At 53.2% G+C, this 23,146-nt stretch overlaps 2 protein-coding genes across 10 annotated transcripts; one reads left to right on the top strand and one right to left on the bottom strand.

Moving 5' to 3' along the window:
• Positions 1–231: 231 nt before the first annotated feature.
• RABEP2 (rabaptin, RAB GTPase binding effector protein 2) lies at positions 232–11,720 on the bottom strand. 6 transcript variants are annotated; one of them, XM_023558885.2, is made up of 15 exons: positions 11,424–11,718; positions 11,109–11,317; positions 10,394–10,603; positions 7,998–8,155; positions 5,459–5,569; positions 5,024–5,374; positions 3,971–4,066; positions 3,772–3,870; positions 2,832–2,987; positions 1,667–1,844; positions 1,510–1,521; positions 1,366–1,421; positions 1,218–1,271; positions 980–1,096; positions 232–596 (listed from the first exon to the last, which is right to left on the bottom strand). In XM_023558885.2, exons 2-15 carry the CDS (start codon positions 11,164–11,166, stop codon positions 495–497), a joined length of 1,758 nt encoding a protein of 585 aa, XP_023414653.1. In that variant the 5' UTR covers positions 11,167–11,317; positions 11,424–11,718; the 3' UTR covers positions 232–494. The 6 variants fall into 6 exon arrangements, with proteins under 6 accessions (XP_023414653.1, XP_023414654.1, XP_010596781.1 ...); XM_023558886.2 differs by having other exon boundaries at positions 11,217–11,717; XM_010598479.3 differs by lacking the exon at positions 2,832–2,987 and having other exon boundaries at positions 11,109–11,719.
• Positions 11,721–16,074: 4,354 nt separating this feature from the next.
• On the top strand, positions 16,075–22,627 carry CD19 (CD19 molecule). 4 transcript variants are annotated; one of them, XM_064295785.1, is made up of 15 exons: positions 16,075–16,209; positions 16,439–16,714; positions 17,057–17,260; positions 17,401–17,688; positions 18,740–18,850; positions 19,313–19,361; positions 19,853–19,941; positions 20,389–20,502; positions 20,624–20,734; positions 20,816–20,923; positions 21,031–21,087; positions 21,170–21,226; positions 21,802–21,897; positions 22,003–22,104; positions 22,271–22,627. In XM_064295785.1, exons 1-14 carry the CDS (start codon positions 16,128–16,130, stop codon positions 22,092–22,094), a joined length of 1,734 nt encoding a protein of 577 aa, XP_064151855.1. In that variant the 5' UTR covers positions 16,075–16,127; the 3' UTR covers positions 22,095–22,104; positions 22,271–22,627. The 4 variants fall into 4 exon arrangements, with proteins under 4 accessions (XP_064151855.1, XP_064151858.1, XP_064151857.1 ...); XM_064295788.1 differs by having other exon boundaries at positions 18,743–18,850; positions 21,805–21,897; positions 22,271–22,480; XM_064295787.1 differs by having other exon boundaries at positions 18,743–18,850; positions 22,271–22,480.
• Positions 22,628–23,146: the final 519 nt, after the last annotated feature.

The raw sequence follows: 23,146 nt of genomic DNA, 5'->3' as shown, positions 1-23,146 counted from the left end.
TCTTAGTGTCATGCAGTCCAGAAAGCAGCTGCCTGTCCCAGGGTATGTGTGTGTGTGTGTGAGAGAGAGAGAGAGAGAGACACCATGACTCCGTGACTCCCAGCCACCACACACAGCTTGGGGCTGTGCCTCGGGAAGGGGACAAGTGGTAACAGATACGGCTGTTAGTTCTGCTGGGACTGAGGGGGAAGAAGAGGGCTGGGGCCCAGGAGGCAGCATGGTGGCCAGAAAGCTGCAGGGCTGAGCCTGCACCTTTGGTTCCAGGAAGGGGTTGGGACCCTCACCCAGGTATCATCCCTGAGAGCAGAAGGCTCAGCTACCCCTGGCAGGAGGTGCTAGAGGGCCGGCAGCGGTGGCCCCATCACCTCGACCCCAGGCCTGCAGAGGGTGAAGCGTCCATCCCGAGCCCCAAAGCCTAGGCCTTGGGTTCTGGAGTGAAGAAAGGCAGTCTCCCCGACATGGGTGGGAGTGAGGGGGATTCTTGCACTGGCCCTTCAGGTGTCCTTGATGTCCCTGACATCCCTGAGGGGCGCCTCATCCAGGATGCTGTGCACTTGCTCCAGTGTCTCTGCCTGGCGGATCCGTTCCAGGCGTACCTGTGGGGACATGCAGGGGATACAGAGGGCCTTCAGCGGGGAAAACCAGCCCCTCCCGACCTGTCAGCCTACCTGGGGTGAGGGCCAACCCACCTCCCCTACCCAACAGAGGGCTCAGGTTCCAAGGAGGAAATGGGTCCTAAGAGAGCAGCCCCAGGAAGTCTGGGAGGGTTGATCACTGGTGGGGTTTATATAACAAACACATCACACACCTGCATCCCAGGCCCTGCACGAAGGCTTTCATGGGACTAAGAGCGTACACAAAAGATGTCAACTTCCTCAGAGCAATAGCTCAGGGGGAAGAAGACTCCTGCCGCTGGGGGACTGTCCTTGCAAGACCCGGAACAGGTCATAAAGCCTGGTGGGGAGGGGATAAGCCGTACCTGCAGGGCCTGGGAGAGACGTACAAAATCCCTCTGCACCTGCTCGCTGGTCTCCAGCTCCGCCTGCAGCCGCAGCATCTTGGCCCTCTGTTCTGAGAAGAGGTCGGTGAGCGGGGCCTGGGGAGACAAGACACTAAGCTGGGGCCTGGCTCAGCCTCGAGACAGATGGGAAGGCACGTGGCCAAAGGAACGGGATGTCTGGATGCCACAGCCCGTTTTACACCTCTCAAACTCTGACCTCCTCTGTCTGGCCTAAGGCTGATGGTGGCCTCAGCGCTTCCTGCTGCCCGGCCTGAGGGAGACATAAAGGGCAGGAAGGGCTGGTCAGGGTCTTCTCCACACTGCAGCCCCTTCCCCATCGCCCCAGGTCAGCCCTGTGTTCTCACCCTGCTCTGTTCCTGCTGGACTCGCTCCAGCTCCGTCCTTAGGCTGCACAGGGAAGCTGGGAAGTCAGACACAGTGGCAAGTGTCAGGCCCACACCCACTCCCCTTCCCCACCCCACCCCTGGCCAGCTCCAGCCCATACTCACCCTCTAACACCTCTGTGTGGAAAGGAATAAGAGGTCAAGGTGAATTCTCACGCTGTTTCCTCTACCCCCTCCTGGCCCATGCCTGGTCCCTGTGGGGAGGTCAGCCTTCCTGGGAGTGGGGAGTGGGGAGTGGGGGGCTTATCTCCGCTTGTCTCACCTGACTCCTCCCGTTGCACCCTCAACTGCCCCTCCAGGCTGGCCCTGGCTGCCGTCTCCTCCTCCAGCGCCTCCCGCAGTGTCACAATTTCAATGCGCAGGCGCTCAGCCTCGTGCTCCCGGGTCTGCTGACTGGCCCGCGCCTCCTGCCGCGTGTATCGCACCAGCTGCTGCAGCTCCTGGAAGGAATGCAAGTCACAGGCTGGGCGTGGGGCAAGAGGGAAGCCAGCCACCAGTTAGAGGGTGGTCACGGGCTGGGTGTGGGGCAGGAGGGCAGCAGGCCACTGGTTGGAGGGGAGTCACAGGCTGGGCGTTGGGGAGGAGGGCAGAGAGCCATCAGCTAGCTGGGGATCACAGGGAGGGAGGCGAGGGGAGGAAAGCGAAGAGAAAGGAAGGAAGGAAACTATGAAGACGGGAAACAACCCAAATGCCCATCACCAGGACAAGAGATAAAACTCTGTGGGCCAGCAGTAACTACTGTACCCAGTAGACAAGAACAAACCATAGCCACATGTGACAATGTGGGTGACTCTCAGCAATGGTGCTGAGTGAAATTTCCAAAGGTCATCAACAGCAAGATACCCTTTTATAAAGTTCAAAAACAATAAAGGCTAAGCAGGCTATTGTTTAGGCACACATGTACATAATATCCTGAAGAGAGAGCAAGGGGCTGCCAGATGACAGAGCTCAGGGCCGCGAGGTGCATGCAGAAAGATACAAGTTCCCGTTCTCAGGGTCAGGCAGAGTTCCAGGTGTTCCTTATGCTTTCAGTCAACTTTTAACAAATTATATTACTAATAAATCAAAGAAGGCCATGCAAGACCAATGACGATACCCTGTCACAAGCCACAAATAATGATGAATCCAATTTAGTGGATCTGACATCACTTAGAAATAACCAACCAACCAACCAAATGTCTGCTTCCTTTGTGTTGTGCATTCTGTGAGCTCATATTCTCTTCGTGTCAATGCTGGGGAGGGGGTATGGTCCCATTTTACGGATGAGGAAGCTGAGCCTTAGAGGCGTGAAGTGAATTGGCCAAAGTGATGCAGCTAATACAGGGCAGCCTGGATCTGTCCACCAGCCCTGTGGCCCCAGGCCAATGCTGCACTGTCCTGGAGAGGAAGGACTGACAGGGTGGCCCCAGTGCCCACATTCTCCTCACCGGCACTGAGCTGGGCAGCGCCTCTTGCTTGCCATCCTCCTGCTCCAGGCCCCGGGGGGCTGCAGATGGAGACTGCTCAGCCCGGAGCCCTTGGTTCTCCTCATTCAGCCGCTTTACTTTGTGGCTCAGGCACTTGTGGGAGGTGGCCAGCTCTGCCTGGGGATGGGCAGTTAGTACCAGGTGATGAGGGGAACAGGGCATCTCTAACTCCCTATGAAGTCAAACCCTGGGCCCTCACAGCCGTGACTGACAGGCAGAGAGCCCACTCCTTCCTTATCTACCCAGAGAGGAGAACATCCTTTCTTAAGTGTCCACACTCACCAAGTCCATTTCCACCCTGACCCTGGAAGCCCAAAGGTCACATCTGGCGTTTTACTTGGTTCACATGGTTTTTGTCAACTTTCAAATGAGTTGCCAACTTTAAAAAAATTGGGAGACATCACACAAATATCCAGATTTCTGGCTTTCCTTCAAAACCCTGACAATCTGGCAGCACGGAGCCTGCATTCCCACGGGTGACAGTCAGCAGAGCCCTCCAGACAGGTCCTGTGCTCCCCGGCTTGCCACGGCTCTGAGCACACACACTGTCTCCCAAATGGCCTGACTCAACCATTCACCTCTGCCCTCTGGTCTTGCTAAGAATCCGTTTTCACAATCTCTGTATTTAATTCTCACAACTCTGCAAACTAGGTCCCCTTAGCTCAATTTTTTAGACAGCAGTGTTGAGGCTCTGAGTCTGCAGAATTAGCTCAAGGCCACACAGTAAATTGAACCCCTGCGTGGCCACAGAACTGAGCTGCCCCTGAAACCCTTTTACCCATTTGGCACCAACTACAGGGTGCATCGGAGTGGCTAATGGGGAGGGCAGGTGTCTCAACTTTCTATGTGCTCCCTTCCTGCATTCCTGTCAGACCCCTCTCTCTCCTGGGCCGACCCTCACCATCTGCAGCTGAACCCGCTCCTGGGCCTGGCTCACGGTCCCCTGCAGGGTCCGAAGCAGCTGCTCCGAGTTCTGGACCTGGGCTAGGAGTACCTGCATCTGTGGGTGGAAGGAGGGTGAGGGTAAGGCCAGGGGCAGCACCCTAGAGAAGGTGGGCAGCAAGAGGCCCCGCACGAGCCAGAGCTGAGCTGGGACCCACCTGCTTGGCACAGTCCTCGTTACTCCGTCTCAGGCCCTCTTGTAGCTCATCTCGCTCGCGGCTGAGCCTCTCTAGGTCCTTCTGCAGCTGCTGCCCCTGCCACAGAGCCCTGACCTCAGCCTCTATCTTCCCAGGGTTGGCCTTCCCCCCTCCCTACCTCTCATCCCACGCTGTCTGCATCTCAGGCTGCAGTGCCATCATCCACACAGCTGCTCAGGCTCAATGCCCAGGAACTGACGCTGCCTCACCGACTCTTCCCTTTCCTTCGCTCCCCATGTCCCAACCATCAGCAGGCCCTGACCCTCTACCTCCAAGTGTAACCCAGTCCACCCACTTCCTTCCATCTGCACTGTCACCTCTGGTCCCAGCTACTTCCTCCTAACCTCCATTGAATCTCTCACCTGGTCTCCTAGCGCCTCCTGTTGCCCCCGGCCCCTACAGTCTCTTCCTACACAGTAGCCCAAGTCATCTTTTAAAAGCCTAAAGCAGAGAGGCCCTTTTCCTGGCTTAAACCCTCTGGAAGCTTCCCACTGCCCTTCACCTAATATCTGAGCTCCACGGCAGCCCAATGAGGCCCGACCTCACAGGGACCCCTTCTTCCTGATCTCATCCCTCCTCTCCCCCCTGCCCACCATCCTCCCACCTGGTGGCCTTGCTATTCCTCAGACATACTATGGTCTATCTTCCCTCAGGGCCTTTGACCTCTGGAGGCCCTGAACTTCAAAGAGCACCTCCTGTTCATCGCTCAGGTCTTAGCTCAAGCCTTAGCTGGGGGTGGCCAGTCTCCTGCACCACTAATCTCTACCCCATGACCCTATTCCATTCTCTTCTGACCATCTCATTCTGTCGCAGTATCCTCCTTAGGTATCCGTGTGCGTGTTTATGTCTGACTTCCTTCCCTGGGAGGAAGCTCCAAGAGGGTAGGCGTTTGCCTTCTTCATTGTGGTCTCCCGGCTCTAGCTTGGGGCCTGGTCCCAGTAGGCACTCAGTAAGTGCTTGGAGAAGGGAGAGATGGGCACATGCAAGCCCACAGGCCATGCCCACTCCACTCACCTCTGTCTGCAGCTGCTCCCACTGGTTGTCTGGGACAAGCTGGTAACCAGGAGGGGGCAGGTAGATGCCCTCAGGGACCAGGGTGCCCGTGGACACCAGGGAGGCCGTCTCTTCCTGCTCAGGGCTCAGGCCCTGGCGGCTATGGGGCAGGGAGGTGCTGCTGCTGGCCCCACCACCGAGGGAGAAGGAGGATATGGAAGCGCTGTCATCACAGTTGTGGGCGAAGGCCTCGGCTGCCGTACCCCCTTCTCCACTCAGCTCCTCCAGAGGCTCCAGTGGGGGAGACGGGTCCCGGGACAGGGGCAGCAACTCTGTGGAGCCGTGCAAGGAAGAGGGGTGCCGGGGCCGTCTCTAGGGAGAAGGGGCAGGAAGAGGCTGGGGGGCCAGGGTCCTGAGGAACCCATTCTTCCCTCCTCACCCCCAGCCACCCCTCACCTGGATCTCTTGAATCAGCTCCTCTGCCCTCAGCAGCTTCGCCTTCAGCTCCTCAATCTCCTGCTCCATGGGCAGCACAATCTCCCGCAGCTTCTCCGAGTCCTCGTGGGCCTGGGGATAGAAGGTTGGCAGCGACAGTCCCCTCTCCGGACTGCTGCACCCTCAGGTCTGCTCAGCGTTCTCTCCAAACACATCAGCTCTTCTAGTCCTCTCAAGGAGGCACTGTTTCCCGCCCCATCCCATTTTAGAGATGAGACGATAGAGGCTCTCAGACCTTACAGGACTTGGCTTAGGACACATGGCAGGTAAAAGGGCAAAGGGCAGGACTATCTTCCTGCTGCTCACTTGCTCACTTTTCTTCCCCAACATCCTTTCTCCTTTTTTTCTTCTGTCATAGAATCTCACACATTTAGTTTGTCACATGGCCTAAATTCTAGAATACCGTCTATATTTCTCAGCTTACCCTGCAACTAACCATGGCTATATGATGAGGTCCCAGGTAATGAGATGTAAGCAGATGTGCCATGTGCAAATTCCAGGACAATTCCTTGTACAGAGAGGGTGTGCCTTTCTTTACTTCTCCTCTTCCCCCTTCTTCTTGCTGGCTGGAGTGTGGACATGATGGCTGGCACTTAAGTAGCCATCTTGGACTATGAGGCCTATGGCAAAACAGCCATATAGGAGGAGCCTGAGTTCCCAATGACTTGCTCAGCTGTCTCAACAGCCCTGGAACACCTACCTTTAGACTTTTAAGAAAAGTAAACTTCTATTTTATTTAAGCCACTGTTAATTTGGATTTTCAGTCACATGGCTAAACCTCATCCTAACTGCTATATCCCTTCACACTCCCATCATTACCACATCGTTGACCATTTCTTTTTGGTCTCTTTTCAGGTGGGGAATCCTGGTGAATGTGCACAGCCAAGAGCCTCTGGATATGTCCACTTGGATGTCCCACAGGCTTCTCTAACCATGTACATGACAACAGGTTTGGCTTTATTATTATCATTATTGCTATTATTAATAATATTAGCAAGCACGTATTACCAAACTCATCATCTTTCAAAGTAAGTTCATGTCACTACCTCATTTGACTGAACCAACTCCCTGATGCTGTTCCTCCCACCACAAGCACTAGATCAGCAAGAATGGTGCTGCCATCCACCCAGTTGTTTAAGGCAGAAGAAGCCTGCCAGTCATTCCTGTCTTCTCTCTCTCTGCCACCACCCTCTTCCAATTCATGCTGCTTCTCCCTCTTGACTCACTCTCAAATCTGTCTCCAACAAGCTCAGTTTAACTCTCCAAACCTCTTATGTGAACAGTGGCAAGAGGCAAGGTAAGCCTGCGTGACCTAAACAAAATGCCTCTGATTCAGGCCTGGGATACACACTCTGCAGATGCTCAATGGAGGGATGGATGGCTGAACTCAGGGGCTGGGCCACGACTGGAACTGACCAGACTCCAGTCCTGATGCCCTTCTGCTGTACCAGGTGGCTTTAATTCGGCAGAGCCCGCCCTTCACCACTCTGCATAACTGAGCCCCAGGAACGTCTTGAATGCAAGTAGCAGCCACTGGGAGGCTGTGGGCTGGAAGCCTTCCTTTCTTGGGTTCCTGTTTTGGTTTTTGTCTTTCTAACCAGATAATTTAATTTACTCCATCTCGATGAACTTGTTTCCTCTGGCATAAGATGAGGTATTAATAAATACCTATCTCACGGAGCTGCTGTGACAGTCAAATGAGGTAGCGACAATTAACTTACTTTGAAAGATAATGAGTTTGGTAATAATGTGCTTGCTATTATTATTAATAATAGCAATAACAATAATAATAATAAAGCCAAACCTGTTGTCATCAAGTCAATTTTGACTCACAGTCACCCTACAGGACAGAGTAGAACCTTCCCATAGGGTTTCCAAGGCTGTAATCTTTATGGGAGCAGACTGCCACATCCTTCTCCTGCAGAGTGGCTGGTGGGTTCAAACCACTGACCTTTCAGTTCACAGCTGAGCACTTTACCCACTGTGCTACCAGGGCTCCCAATAATAATAATAAAGGAAGTGATATACCATAAAGATTATGAATAAAAACTTTAGAAACCAGACTGCCTAGATTTAAAGCTCAACTCTGCTTCTTTCTAGCTGTGCAACCCTGGGAGAATTGCTGACTCTCTCTGAACTTCACTTTACTCATCTGTTAAATGGATCTAATAGGCCTACTTCACAGAGTGAGACTCAGAAGATTCATTCTGTCAAGCACATAGCACAGTTCCTAGGGCTTGAGAGGTATTCTTAAGTGTTTGTTTTCTTCTCCCTTAATTTTGGAGGCAAACTGACTTGCTCTAGGTCACTCCTCTAGTCAGGGGCAAGCCAGAACCTTGCCTCGTGTGGTAACTCTGTGCTATATCCAGAATTATTACTGGGCTCCCCACTCCTAAGTGATGTGGAAACGGGATACCAACAATCCCTCTGCCCCACTGTCTTTGGCTGCCTCAACCTCTTTCCAAATCCAGGGGAGGACGGGAGCCATCTCAGCCCCAACCTTTTCCATCTGCTTCTCCAACGAGTCCAGGGGGTGAGCGCGGGACAGAAGCTGCTTCAGCCGGCCCAGTTCCCGCTCCTTCTCCTCACACTCCTGCTGCTGCTGCTGCCGCTCCTGCTTCAGAGAAGCGATTTGGGCTTCATAGCTGCAGATGGAGTCTGGCAGGGCAGGAAGGGCAGGGAGAGGAAGGGTCAGTAGGCAGGCCCCACCTGTGATGGGGGGTGGCTCTCAACGCATTGACTCTCTACAAACAGCTGACCCTAGTGGTTAAGACAGTAGCTTTGCAGAGAGACGGACCTGGGCTTGAACCTGGACTCTGCTACCCAACTGCCATGGGAGCCGGGCAATCACTTAGCCTCTCTGCACATCAGTGTCCTCAAGCTGCAAAATGGTGATACTGACGCTAACTTCAGGGGTTGTTAAAGGGTTAAAGGAGATGCCATATGTAAGGTGTTCAGCTCCCTCTTCCTGGTGCACAATAACGCTTAACACATACCATCTATTCCTATTAGCAAGTACCAATAACAATCAATGTTTAATCGTAGTAATAAATATTTATTTTGGACCAGACTCTGAGCCGGGCTCTGGAAATAGAGAAATCAACTCAACACAAACCCTGCCACCAAAGCTCATAGTCTAGTGGGAAGGCAGCTGTGGAAATAAGTTACGATGCTGTGTAAGGAGAGCTGTATGAGAGGACCCTTCCTGGGCTTGTGGACCCTGAGGGAGGAGCTACTCCCTCTGAGATCTGGTTAAGAGGAGTAGACACTGCTAGGTGGTGATGGAGGGAAAGGCCCGGCAGGAGCAAATGCTCAGAGGTGGGACAGTGGCTGGTGTACTGGGGGCATGCCAGGAGGAGCTGGAATGAAGGTCGTCCAGGACAGATGCTGGGAAGTGGGAAGACAATGGCGGTGGACAGTTCACAAGGCCTTGAATGGCACTCCAAAGAGTTTGCAATTCATCCTGTACATCGGTGGGAGGTGGAGATGATACGGGGTGGAATACAGACACTTTTTATTTGCATAGTTATTTATGTTAAAGTGTACTAATGGTGAGAATAAAGGTTTTGCCACTGGACTGCCTGGGTTTAATTCTTCTGTCACTTTCTGGCTGTGTGATCATAAACCAGAAAAACCAAACCCTTTGCCATCGAGTCGATTCTGACTCATAGCAACCCTACAGGACAGGGTAGAACTGCCCGATAGGGTTTCCAAGGAGCAGGTGGTGCACTTGAACTGTTGACCTTTCGGTTAGCAGCTGTAGCTCTTAACCACTGTGCCACCAGGGCTCTGGATCTCAAGCAAGTTATTTACCTTTCTGGGCCTCAGAGACTCCTCTGAAAAATGGAGAAAGATAATAGTTCCTACCTCAAAGTTTGTTCAAAGATGAAATATTTGTGAAGCATTTCACACAGTGCTTGGCATATAGTAAGCATTTAATAAATGCTAGCTATTGTTTATTTCTTTATATAGCAGAGTTAGAAAGTTTCCTTTAAAATTAATTTACGTAAGTTTTAAGAAAGTAGATCTATTTAAAGAACAAATAGATTAAGTAAATAACAGGCAAAGGCATACGGGAATAAGACCGCATTGTGCAAGTGCTCAGTGGATGCTTGAAATGTGGGAAATACAGCCCTAGAGAACCCTGAAGCCAGGAAAGGTTTTTAGAAAGGGAAAATGACATGGTGTGAAGGGAATTTTAGGAAGTTTACTCTGGAAGTCAATGTCAAGGCCAGATTAAAGAGGGAGCTCTGTGAGAAGGCTGGGGTGACAGTCCAGGAGGGAGCTGACAAGGGCCCCACTACAGCAGTTGGCGGCAAAAGGCTGGGGACAGGTTTGAAAGCTAGTTCGGAGCCTAGGGCCACTGACAGGAGGAGGAACCAGGAAAAGCAGCTGGAGGTCTGGGGCAAGGGGAGCTGGGCATCCCGAGTACTAATACAGAGAATTAGAAGTGGAGGAAGCAGCAGAAGGAGGGCAGAGGTGAGGTGCAGATTCAGGGGTAGCTGGGGGAAGGAAGGAAACCTGAGGCTTAGGCTCAAGTCTCACAGAGACTGGGCCCAGGGCTGGATCTGTAGCCCAGAAGGCCAGACTAAAATGAAGCTGGCTCAGGGAACTGAGAAGTACCCTGCTCATCTTCTGGGTTGATCAGTCATCAGTGAGGGACAAGGAAAGACATGGGACAAGGGAACAGGTCGATGCTCAGGCTAAATTTAGCTGTAGCTGGCAGCACTGCCGAGAGTACAGGCAAGGCCTCTACGCAAAAGGAAGGGCGCCCATTTCTCTGCTAAGCTACCCAGAGCTTCTCTGTGCCCCGGCAAAGCTTGGCTGAACTCTTTCTTGTCACACACTCCCCCGAATGAGGCTAACAGGCAGAGCGCAGCGGAAGACCCCTCTCACCTTTCAGGATGGCCTGCAGCGAGGCCACCTCCTCTTGGCATTGCCGCCGCACTGCAGCCACAGCCTCGGCCTTCGTACTCTCGCTCACCTCCGCCACAGCCTTCATGGTCTCCATTTCTGCCAGGGCAGCTGCCAGCTCGGCTCGAAGACGGCAGAGCTCCCCGGACTCAGCCTCAGCCTTTGCCCCCTCCTGGGGCTGGTGGTCCAGCGCTGTGGGGGCAGGGATCAGCCTCTCTTCCCATCTCCTCCAGGATCCCCAACACCCCTGCAAATCTGCACCCTGCAAACTAGGACTACAACCAGAGGGACTCTACCTGGCCCCACCCACTCACCTGCCCCGCCCCTTCCCCGCCTCCTTTCTAACTAGCTCCGCCTCTATTGCCTGGAGTCCCGCCTCTTTCCATTTCTCCGTTCACCCAATCCTCCCTTTTCTGACTTGGCCCCGCCCATGCAATAGTCCCGCCCCTCTACACACCTGGCCCCGCCCCTTCCCTCACTGGGCTCCACCTCTCACCTGTCCCTGGCCCTAACCCTTGAATCGTCAGGCCACGCCCCCTTCTCCGGTGGCTCCAGGCCCCGCCTCCCGTCTTTCACGGCAGCGTGGCCCCGCCCTCTCTCCAGGTTCCCCCTCACCACCCCCTCTCCGCTGGCTACTGAGCTCAGCCCCACCTCCGGCTTCACCGCCCCTCGCGTGCATGGACGCGCCCTCACGTACCGACCCCTGGCCGCCGCCGGCCGTCCTCGCCCGCAGCAGCCGACGCAGCTGCCGCCATCGCCTCTGTGCAAACGGCGGATTCCCTCACTCCCTGGCGATTGCTCTCACCGCTTCCGGGTCCTTTCGGTTGTTTCCGGATCCGCTCGGCTGTTTCCGGATCGGCCCCGGGCTCATGCAGGGACCGGAGATGAGGGGCAGGAGTGCCGAGCCTGGGCCGAAGATTCCCGAGTCGACGCCAGGCCCCGCCCCGGCCCCGCCCACTCCCCGCCTCCTTTCCTAGCCGCGCTCTGGATGGAGGACGCCAGCCCTTGGGACCTCAAAGGAGTGCTTTCTTCAAAGACCCTGCCGACCGTCTCCGCGTCGCCTTGGAAGTTCTGCCTAAATTACACCTCCTCCCGGACGCCTGCCGGTGTCTGCCAACGGAGGGCGAAGCTCGCTCTGTCTTCGGAGCCCGGGAGACCGCCTTTGATCGGCCCTTGGCAGCCCTTCCGCCGGAGCCAGGCTCACGTTACAGCGAGTTGTGGCGGGGCCCTCTCTGCATCTCCGCCCTCGTGGCGCGTCCCTCGGGGCAGGGCTGGGGCGGCTTCATTTTCTCGGTGCCTCTGAGGTCCCGCGTTGCTGTGAACCAGTTTTAGAAGTCGGAAACTTCCACGTCACCACCCCCATTCTGATACCCAGCCAGTCACCGCTTGCTTCTAATCCCCCTCTCCCACTCTCAAATCCCTTCTCTCCTCCCCTGGCCACTGCTCTAGGTCACGCCCTCATTATCTGCGACCTCCCCATCCAAGAGCCCACCTGACATCTCCCCCGATGGCAGGCGACTCAAACTCGTGTACAGAAGTCTGGATTCCCCTCTCCCAGACCTATTTTTCCCTCTGTAAAGGACACCCCAGGCACCTGGAAGCCCTTGATTCTTTTCCTCCTGCAAGTCCTGGATGCTCTACCTGTAATGTACAGAATATTCCAGAAGGTGTCCGTCCCTTTATCTCCATCTCCAGTGCTAACACCCAGCCCCATCATCTCTCCTGAACTTCCACAGTGCCTCTGAACTGTTCCCCCTATGTTGACTCGACCCCTTTAGCATATTCTCAAGGCAGCTGGAGTGCTCTTTGTAAAACAGATCATGTCTCATCTCTGCTTGAAACCTTCTAGGTCAATCCAATATGAAAACAGGCAAAGGACATGCACAGACATTTCGCAGATGGCAGGTAAACACATGACAAGGTTTCAGCATCATTAGCCATTAGGGTAAAGAAAATTAAAGCCACAATAAGATATCACTACACGCCTATCAGCGTGGCTGAAATAAAGTGATAACATCAAGTGCTGGTGAGAATGCAGAGAAACTGGATTCCTCATATATTACTGATGGGAATGTAAAATATAGTACAGCCACTCTGTACGGCATGTGCTTACTTAAACAGACCAAATGTCACTTCCTCAGTCAGGCCTTCCCCAACCACCCTGTCTAAAGTAGCCACCTCCATCACCTCTCCACCCCTAGATCACATCAAGCGCTTCTCACCATGTAAAATTATATATGGTTAACTTGTTTATTATCAGTCCCCCTTTATACTCCCTCCACCCCAAAACTAGAATCGAAGCTCCCTGAGAAAAATACAGTACAGAATTTCAAATTCTTATGGACTCTAGACTTCCTGGAGCCATGACGGTTGAATGAACCCCTGAAACTATTGCCCTGAGATAATCTTTAAACCTTAATCCAAAAATATCCCCTGAAGTCTTCTTAAAACCAAACAGTAGTTTAGTTTAACCAGTAAAAAATGTCTGCCTTGAGCATTAAATTCTTTTAACAACTATCTATGTAGGATTAGATTGACAACAGCAACTTGAAATATTTGCTAGGAGCCTTAAGGGGCAGTGAATTTATGTTAATAGAGAAGAACAACTCAGAAAAGGAGGGCAAGTGGTTGCACAACTTAAAGAATGTAATCAATGTCACTTAATGGCATATGTAGAAACTGTTGAATTGGTGTATGTTTTGCTGTGTATATTCTCAACAACAACAACAAAAAAGTTCCCCGAGATTAGGAATCTCGTCTTTCTTGTCCCTTGCTGTTTCCGCAGCACCTAGCACAGTGCCTGATCCGTAACCAACCAGTTGCCATCTGATTGATTCCAACTCACAGTGACCGCATGTGTGTCAGAGCAGAACTGTGCTCCATCGGGATTTCATTGGCTGATTTTTCAGAAGTAGACTGCCAGGCCTTTCTTCTGAGGACCCTCAGGGTGGACTCGAACCACCACCCAGGGACTCCAAGGCTCTAAATAAATATTTGATAGATGAATTATTGAACGGACACTTTCCCTACTGGCCTCCTGGGCTCCCTGCAACTCACTATCCTCATTGCAGTCAGGGGAAGCTTTGGAAAATGCAAATCTAACCAAGTCTCCTCCTGGTTTATGAATCCCCAATAGCTTCATGTGGCCCTCAGAATAAAGTCCAGGCTCCCTGTATGCATGGCAGGCTTCTGGGGGGAAGGGATGAAATGATGACTGAAATAAAGTTCCAGTTAGTTTGGGGAGAACCGGCTATCAGGCTTGGATGGTATGCTGCAGGCCTTGGAAGCCATTGAAGGCTGTTGAGCAGGGGAAGCACGTGACTAATACCAAGGAAGCTCTCTCCAGTGAAGTGTAGGTGGGAAGTGAAAGAGATGGGGGGTAGGGAGCCCAGAATGGAGGCTATTGAAATAGCTCTGGTTGTGAAGGCAAGAGTCCAAAGAGAAGAGAAAATTTAATTTAAGAAATACTGAAATTCAGAAAACAAAATATAGGAACATGGACTAGCCTCGATGACTGAATGCCTGTGAGGGAAGAGAAAAGAAAGCTTTCTTTCATTCTCCCTAGTTTTCTTCCTCCCTTTATTCAATAAATATTTATTGAGCACGTATTAGATGCCAGTGAACAAGACAGTCACGATCCCTGTTCTCGAAGAGTGAGCAGGAGGCAGTCGAGAAGACTAACAAACACGCATAACTTGAGACTGGAACAAGTACTAGGAAGGAAATAAAAGAGGGCGTAAGAGCAAAAGTACCTGGGGGTCAGGGAAGGCCTCTCTGAGAGTGCGACATTTGAGTTGAGGCCTGAGTGATAAAAGGAGTCAGTGAAGCCAAGAGCTGGTGGAGAGATCCAGAAAGAGTAGCAAGTGCAAAGACCATGAGGATGGAAGGAGCTTTCATTGGACAATGGTGAGCCAGAGGAGTGGTGAGGGCTGAGGTGGAAAATGTAGGTAGGGGCAGCATTACTCAGGCCTTCGTTGTAGGCCATGGTTTGGAGGAAAGCCACTGAAATGTTTTAAGCAGGGACCTGACACACACTAGCAAGAAAGCTCTGACTGGGCACCTGTGGCAGCCAGTGAAGGGGATTAGAGAGATTTTGTTGAATAAAAGGCAAACGGGGCTCCTGCCATTGTCCTGCCCTCTCCATCCCCCAGTGCCTTGTTCTTCCCCTCTCAGCTGCCTCAACCCAGCCAAAGGGAAGTGGTGGCCCTACCACCTGGAGGGTCCCCTGGGGTTTGCCCGAGGCAAACAGGAAGCCACAGCCCAGTGAGACAGGCCTGGAAATCAGCAACTGAGAAAGCGTGTCTCCTGCGTTCCTGGACCCTTTCCCTGAGTGCCTGCAGCAGTGAAAGACACAGAAACACACACACACATACACAGACAAAGAGAAAGAAGAGAGACAGAGCAAAGAAAGAACAAGATTTAGGAGTCAGGATTCCTGGGTTCTAGTGCTGACTGTGCCAGCAGCTCAATGTGTGATTGTGGGCAACACCCCGTGCTTCTCTGGGCCCCCATTTCTAAATGGGTTCCTTCCATAAATGAAGCAAGGGCTTTCTGGGAAGGAACTGAGCGAGCAAGGAACACTGATCGTCGGTCATTTCTAAGGACCACTGCAGAAACACCTACAAAGACTTCTGTCTGCTCCACACAGCTGCCAAGCCCCCTCCCAGCTTTCTGTATGTTGACTAATTTCTCCACAGAACAATCGATGGGGTAGGTTAGCTCTTCTTATCACTTCCAGTGTATGGATAAAGAAACTTGCCCATGCTTTTAAACCCAGGCAGTCTGGCTCTAGCCTGTGCTCTTAGCCATGCTGTCTCTCGTTAACTGAGGGCCTACTATGTGTGGGCTCTGGGATAAAAAGACTGCACAATATATTGTCCTGTTTAATCTCCATGGACAACCTTTTTTTTTTTTTAATAATTTTTATTGTGCTGTAAGTGAAAGTTTACAAATCAAGTCAGTCTCTCACACAAAAACCCATATATACCTTGCTACACACTCCTATTTACTCTCCCCCTAGTGAGACAGCCCGCTCTCTCCATGGACAGCTTTTGATAGAACTATTATTATCCCCAGTTTAGAGGGAAGGAAACTGAGGTTTAGAGGGATGAAGAAATTTTAAATTTAGACAAGTGGAGGAGGCGAAGGATTCAAACTCCGGTTACCCAGACCCACAAAGTGTAAGTGACAGAGCAGTTGTACGGAGGTGGAAGGAGGCCAAGAAATGTTTGTTGAAGGATGGTTGGGGTGTGTGTGAAGGGACATAGATTTGAGCCTGGGGTTGAGAGTATGGGGGAGAAGAAGGGAACCCCTGAGGCTAAATTCACTCATTCAACAAATATTTTGGGGGCACCTACTATGTGCTAAGCACTGTTAGGGCACTGGGTCTGTAGTAGTGAGCAAGACAAAGTCTCTGCTGCAAGGGGCTTATGTTCTGGTGGGAGAAACAGAAAGTGAACAAGCAGACACACAAGATCATTTCACATGGTGGTAAGGGCTGGCATGGAAATGAAACAGGGTAGCCGAGTCAGGAGGTAAGGTTTGTGGGTCTGGGGAGAGTGCCTGGGAAAGGGGGTCTGAGGCGTGACCACCCCTTCCTCCCCGGGGGAATGCCCGCCCTCCCCCGCAGACACCCATGGTTCAGTGCCCCCTAGGCCCCTGCCTCCCCAGCATCCCCTGCGCGGGGAAGCTGGGTGCCCCGGGGAGTCTAGCCACCATGCCGCCCCTTCTCCTCCTCTTTTTCCTCCTCTTCCTTGCTCTGGCAGGAGTCAGGCCCCAGAAACAAGTGCTGGTTGAAGGTATGTCATAAAGGCACAGAGGGAAGGAGTGGGGACTAGAACCCTGGGTGCCCTTGGCCAAGTAACTTACTCTCTCTGGGCCTCCATTTTCTTACTCATAAAATTCAAGGAGGGGTTGGAAGGACTCTGAGGGCTCATGGCACTCCCAGCTTGTGGGGTCCTTGGGTTTAGGACCCAGTGTGAAGAGAGAAGGGGGACATGGGGATTCTCTCTCTTTTTGTCTCCACAGAGGGAGACGATGCCATGCTGACGTGTCTCAAGGACCCCTTAAACTCCTCACCTGAGTCCTCTATGCCCCTGGCCTGGTATCAGGGGTCCAAGACAGAGCCCTTCTTAGAGCTGAAGCTGGGGTTACCAGGCCTGGGCATCCAGGTGGGGCCTCTGGGCATCATGCTGCTCATCTTCAACGTCTCGTACCAGATGGGGGGGTTCTACCTATGCCAGCCACGGCCCCCCTCTGAGCAGGCCTGGCAGCCTGGTTGGACAGTCAGTGTGAATGGCAGCGGTAAGGGCCAAGCTGATCCGGGCGGGGGGGTGGGGGGGAACTGGGAGAGACAAGGGAGGCCTGCTATGGATGCCGGAGGTCCATGAGCCAAAACTGAGTTGGATGGAGGGCTGGGGGATCTGACAGATAAGCGGGGAGCCAGTTCTAGATGGGTGGGACTCGAGTGGCTTCAGCTCTGAGCTGCTGACATCTCTCTGACTCTCACTCTTTTCTCTCCCTCTCTCTGAATCTCCGTTTCTCTCTTCACTACCTCTCTGGGTTTTTGTCTCGGTTTATGTCTGCCTTTGCATCTCTGGATCTCTATCTCTCCTGAATGTTGGCTGGTTCTGGGTCTCTTCCCAGGGGAGATGTTCAGGTGGAATGCTTCAGACCTAGATGGCCTAAGCTGTAATCTGGGGAACATGTCCTCAGAAGGCCCCAGGGCCTCTTCTGGTTCCCCTACCAGCTCCCAGATGTACGTGTGGACCAAACGTCACCATAAGACCTGGGAGGCAGACCCTGTGTGTGTCCCACCTCAGGGCAGTCCAAACCAGGGCTTCAACCAAGGTAAGGTGACAGGGGATGGGGAGATGCCAGGAGGTGGGGGTCCAGGGGCTGGGGAGGGGCAGGGATTCAGAATTGGTGGGCTTGCAGAGGATGGGATTGCAAGGACTAGGCCTTCCTAGCTTTGGCTCTCCCTGCCTCAGACCTCACCGTGGCTCCTGGCTCCGTACTCTGGCTACCCTGTGGGGTGCCCCCTGCCACCGTGTCCAGAGGCCCCATCTCCTGGAACCATGTACACCCCAAGAAGCCTAACATCTCATTGCTGAGCCTAGACCTGAAGTATTCTCTAGCCAGAGAGATGTGGGTACAGGGGACCCTCTGGGGAGGGACTGTTCTGTTGCTACCCCAGGTCACAGTTCAAGATGCTGGCACCTATCGATGTCACCATGGCAATTGGACCGAGTTTGAGCTGAAAGTCACTGCCAGGCCAGGTAGAGAGCTTTTTTCAGTTGTGGTGTATCTGTGCAGGGCTACAGGGAAGAAATGGAAGCTAGTCAACCTTGGAATCCCAACCTGAGGGCTAGTACCAGCCTCAGCCTGAACCCCTACCTTTGCACTGAACATTAACTCCAACCCTTTCCTCCTCCCTTGCTTCCAAGACACTACTTTTCTGGACCTTCTCCTACCACTGGCTTGTCCTTCCCATCAGCTTTGCTAGGGTTTTCCTTCCTCCCCCACTCCTCTTCTCATCCATGTCCACACACTCTCATCCCTGCCTACACTTTCTTATCCTGTCTACACATCGTTCCTACTTGGCCTCCTTTACTTCCATGGCTTCTTGGACCATCCATGCCTTGGTGACGTGTTTCCAGGGTCCATACGCCCATACCCAGTTGTTTCCTGGAACTAGCATTTGACGTTCCATGGACACCTCAAGCTGAACATAAACAAAATCAAACTCAAATCTTCCTCCCCAAGTATAGTCTTCTGGGTGGCCCACTGTAAGCGAAGGGCACCATCACCTGCCCTCTAGCCCAAGCCAGGAACCTGGACATCGTTTCTTTTCCTCACCCCATCCATCAAATCCGTCACAGTGTTTTGCTCACTGTATTTCCTTAATACAATCATACCGTGCTACCCAAACCACAATTCTCAAACTCAACCTCAACTTTCACTCCAAACGCAACCTCAGCAATCCGTTGAATCCCAACTCAAACTTTGTGAATTCAACTCTGCCCTTGACTTTGACCATTATTGTCCTTAACTGCAGCATGAAGCTTAACTGCCTCTGACTATAGTTAAGGTTTGTTCATGGTTTGCTCCATAGATACTGCTCCAGGCCCTGTGCCAGGCTCTGGCCAGTCCCTGTCCTTCTGGGACTTGGCTCCTCACACAGGGAGGGAGGAGAATCCTCCTTGTAGCTTGGGACATCAAGGATCATTGTCTTGCCCCTGACCCCCAGACTTACAGCCCTTTGAGATCTTGAGGCTGGGAAGTAAGATGCCAGCTCAGGGTCCTCATCTCATAGTCCCCTCCCTCTAGCAGTATGGCGCTGGCTGCTGAAGTCTGGTGGCTGGAAGGTCCCAGCTGTGACTCTGATTTATCTACTCTTCTGCTTGGGTTTCCTGGTGGGCTTGCTTCATCTTCGAAGAGGTGAGTCGTGTCTTCCACCCAGCCTGCCCAAACACTACCCCCATCCTCCTCAGATAAGCCCACACTGGCCAATCTGACAACTCTCTCTCTCTCCTCCCAGCCCTTCCCCACAAACCCCAGAATTCTGTCCCCCAACTCCTCCTCTAGCCTCCCCAAACTTCCCAAGTCCCTTAGAATTTGAGCTCCCATCTCCTCCATTGACTCAAGTGATCTTCCTGGAACTTCCCCGCCCATCTTCACCCTAAAGCAGCCCCCAGAAGCATAGCGAGGGGGGTTGGGGGGGGCATTGCCCCCAGGCGCAAGCAAGTCCAAGGGGGTGCCAGAAGAGGCCAGCGAATCCCCCCAACTGTCGACAACGCTGGCGCGGGATGGGGGGAGGAGAGGAAAAGCACAAATTTAGAGATTACCCTCGCTACGCATCTGGCAGCCCCTCCTCTGATACCTCCCCTCAACTCCCACCAGCCCTGATCCTGAGGAGGAAAAGAAAGCGAATGACTGACCCTACCAGGAGGTAATGCAGGAGCCCCCCTCCCCCTTCACTTTATGCTTTGCCCACGGTGTCTTTCCTCCATCTCTGCCGCCTGAAATACTGCCCAACCTTCAAAAGCCAGCTCTAAAGCTACCTCCTCTGCGAAGCCCCTTGAAGTGCTGGCAGCTTCCTCTGTAGGATAAAAAAAAAAAAAAAAAATCCTCTGTAGGATATCCCCCCAAAAAACCAAACCCAGTGCCGTCAAGTCGATTCCGACTCATAGCGACCCTATAGGACAGAGTAGAGCTGCCCCATAGGGTTTCCAAGGAGCGGCTGGTGGTTTTGAACTGCCGACCTCTTGGTTAACGGCCTGAGCTCTTAACCGCAGCGCCACCATGGCTGGTTCCCACCACAAAGGAGTTAATTACAAGCCACCACGTTTTAACTGCTGAGGGCCTGGCCTAAATTTTGAATGTATCTCCCCAGTCCCCTCCAGGCCTGGCCTCAGAGGGCAACTCCCCTTCCCCTGCTAGGTTCTTCAAAGTGACACCTCCGCCGGGAAACGGGGCCCAGAACCAGTACGGCAACGTGCTGTCGCTGCCGACGACCACCTCCAGCACCGGTAGGAGGCAACGCCCGGCTTCTAATCCAGCCCCGCCCCTCCGGCCTTTAGCGCCACCCCAGAGCTAGAGCCCGACAGTGTCCTGCACCCCTCCAAGCCCCTGAGCTCCAAGTCTTCTCCCAGAGCTGGGAGCTCCTCCTTCAGAACAGATCCCCCCCCAGATTCGAACTCCTCCCGTAGAACCAAGGCCTGCCTCCAGGACTCAACCCCGTCCCCAGGTTTCAAAGCCCCAAGTTCGGTACCCAGAACCAAACCTCACCCTAGAACTTGAGGCCACGCCCCAAATTTAGATCCCGCCCCCGTGGCTCAAAGGCGTGTACCTAGCCCCAGAGTCTGTCCCCAGAGCCTAAAGCGTCCTCTCCCACTTCCCTGGCGCGCAGACCCTGGACCCTGACGGTCTGCATCTCTTCTGACCCTCCCCTTCCGTTACAACATCCCTCTCGCCAGGACGCGCCCTCCGATGGGCTGCTGGCCTGGGGGGCGCCGCTTTGCCCTACGGAAACCCGCACAACGACTACCGGGAGGCTGGAGCCTCGAGGCCCCAGAGCCCACAGGGAGCTGGTGAGTAAGGGAGGGTGTCGTTACTCACAAGGGGGGAGTTGGAGACGTCTGTGGCAGGAACAGTGGATCGGGACCTGGAGGAGAGGGGCTGTAACTCGATTTCACCAACCTCTGTCCCCAGACCCCAAAGAAGAGGAAGGGGAGGCCTATGAGGAGCCGGACAGTGAGGAGGCCTCGGAATTCTATGAGAACGACGATGCCAACAACCTTGGGCAAGACCAACTGTCCCAGGGTAAGGCTGCCTTCCATGCCTCCCCCACTTCCTCAGTGGTGGGCTGTGGACTCTCGCTGAACACCCCTCTTTCTTCATCAGATGGCAGCAGCTATGAGCACCCTGAGGGCTATGAGAATCCTGAGGATGGGACCTTAGGTCCTGAGGATGGGACCCTGGGTCCTGAGGATGAGGACTCCTTCTCTAGCGGTAATTTGGGGATCCCACAGGGCCTTGGACTTGGGAGGACCTCCCAGGGCTGTAGAGGCCCTAGGGAGCAGGAGTGGTCCTTGGATGTCTCTATTTTTTTCCATCAGCTGAATCTTACGAGAATGAGGATGAAGTGCTGGCCCCACCAGTCCCCCGGGCAGTAGGTGTGTGTGAGGATGGTCGCATTCCTGGGGGAGCGGGGACTGGAAGCCAGCAGGAATGGTGACTTTCCTCTTCCTTTCTTAGACTTCCTGAGTCCCCATGGGACTGCTTGGGACCCCAGCCGGGAGGCAACCTCTCTTGGTGAGAAGTGCTTGGAACTGCCTACCTTACCCAGCTGGGGCTGACCTGGCCTCTCAGCTCGGACCCCAAACACAACCTTGACACTGACACTGAGCTCAGACCCAAGTCCAACCCTGACCTTAGATTTTACTCCTAACTCTAACCTCAGGCCCAATCCTGACCACCAGTATTTACCCAAACCCTAACCAGGAACATCAACACTGATCCCAATCCAACTCCAACCCTGTCTTTGACCTCCAACTCATGCCAGCCCCAATGCAGTCCTCAGCTTTCACCCCTCATTCTCTACAACCTCCTCATGACTCTGATTTTGGCTCCTTCCAAGTCTGTTCTTGGCCTTTTCCTTACGACTATGACCTTAATCTAACCCATAGTTGACCCTTACCCTACAACTGATTAGGGCCCTGAATCTGGTGCTAACCCTTATCATTCCTTCCTAGTACAGCATGGATCAAGACTCCCACCCTCCTCCACCCCTCAAGCCTCCCTCTTTACCAGAGGCTGCACTTTCCCTTTCCATGCCACCCCCTCCCCCCATGGCTCCTGGGCCTCCAGTTCTCCATTCCTTGCCCAAGCAGGGTCCCAGTCCTATGAAGATATGAGAGGGATCCTGTACGCAGCCCCCCAGCTCCGCTCCCTTCGGGCCCAGTCTGGTCCCAATCATGAGGAAGGTGGGTGCTTCTGCCGCTGCCCGTTGTGTGTCCTCTGGGGTTGACTTCCCCTCCCAGACTACTTCCAGCCCTACCTCTGTTTTATTGCTTCCTGGTCCTATCCAGATGCAGACTCCTATGAGAACATGGATAATCCCGATGGGCCAGAACCAGCATGGGGAGGAGGTGGCCACATGGGGACCTGGAGCACCAGGTGACCCTCTCCAGGTGAGCTGGGAGCCACCCTGTAAGGAAGGGAGAGGAGGGAGATGAGCAGTGATAGAAGTGGGACGGATGCTGGCTCTCAGGGAGGGAGAGGTGAAGGGGCTCCCAAGGCCCAGCGGGTAGGGAGAGGGCTCCTGGACCCCACTCCATCACCATTTCTTCTATATAGCTTGGGCCTTCTCAGGCCCGAGATTCACATCTGACTGAAATCTGGGAACCCCAAGCAGATGGTATCAACCTCTGGAGCGACGCTGCTCAGATTGTGTGTATGTGTGAGTGTGTATATGTGTGTGTGTACTCAAGTGAAACTTCTGGCCCCCTTTCCTCTCCCCAAATAAACTCAGTGAGCTCTTCCAATCCTATGAAGTAGTGCGCTTGTGTGGGAGGGGAAGGAAAGGTGAGGGTGGGTGTATCCCTATCCTCTCTCAACTCCAGCGGATACAACCCAGTTCCCCTCTCGACATCCTGGATACAACCCATTTCCCCCTCTTGCCTGCTACCCACCAGACTCCTCACCAGCTGCTACCTTCCCACCATCCAGTCATTCAAGCATTGTTCATTCAGCAGTTGTGTGCTGGGGATTTAGTGAAGAAGCAGCAATCCAGGAATTGGCATTCTGGTTCAGCAATATCATTCATCATCACTGACATTTACTGAGCACCTACTATATTCTAGAAGCCCTCGTGGCACAATGATTAAGCATTCAGTTGCTAACCAAAAGGTCGGCAGTTCAAATCCACCACCCACTCCTTGGAAACCTGGTGGGGCGGTTCTACTCTGTCCTATAGGGTTGCTGTGAGTTGAAATCAACTCGATGGCGATGGGGCTATATTCTAAGCACATCAATAAGCTCAGTTAATCCTTACAATCACCTCACAAGGTTATTGAGCACTTACTATGTGCCAGGATTGTTCAAACTACTTTCTGTATATTAAATCATTTTATCCTTACAAACAACTCTATGAGGTAGGTATACTATTATTATCCCCATTTCCTACATCGGGAGACTGAGGCAGAGAAGTTAAATAACAAGGTTTGCCTAGTT

Source organism: Loxodonta africana, chromosome 12, assembly GCF_030014295.1.
Source record: "Loxodonta africana isolate mLoxAfr1 chromosome 12, mLoxAfr1.hap2, whole genome shotgun sequence".
NCBI classification, from domain to species: Eukaryota; Metazoa; Chordata; class Mammalia; order Proboscidea; family Elephantidae; genus Loxodonta; species Loxodonta africana.
The sequence above is the reverse complement of the archived record's forward strand: the minus strand, read 5'-3'. Positions and strand labels throughout refer to the sequence as shown.

Bases quoted from the DNA above. Each gene is read 5' to 3' on its own strand.
- RABEP2 (XM_023558885.2), bottom strand. From the start codon at position 11,166: ATGGCGGCAGCTGCGTCGGCTGCTGCGGGCGAGGACGGCCGGCGGCGG. The intron at 5,375-5,458 runs GTGAGGGGTGGC...CCTTCTCCCTAG, and splicing joins AGCTGATTCAAGAGATCCAG to AGACGGCCCCGGCACCCCTC. The intron at 1,272-1,365 runs GTGAGAACACAG...TGTCTCCCTCAG, and splicing joins TCCAGCAGGAACAGAGCAGG to GCCGGGCAGCAGGAAGCGCT.
- CD19 (XM_064295785.1), top strand. From the start codon at position 16,128: ATGCCGCCCCTTCTCCTCCTCTTTTTCCTCCTCTTCCTTGCTCTGGCA. The intron at 17,689-18,739 runs GTAGAGAGCTTT...CCCTCCCTCTAG, and splicing joins GAAAGTCACTGCCAGGCCAG to CAGTATGGCGCTGGCTGCTG. The intron at 21,227-21,801 runs GTGAGAAGTGCT...TCCTTGCCCAAG, and splicing joins CCGGGAGGCAACCTCTCTTG to CAGGGTCCCAGTCCTATGAA.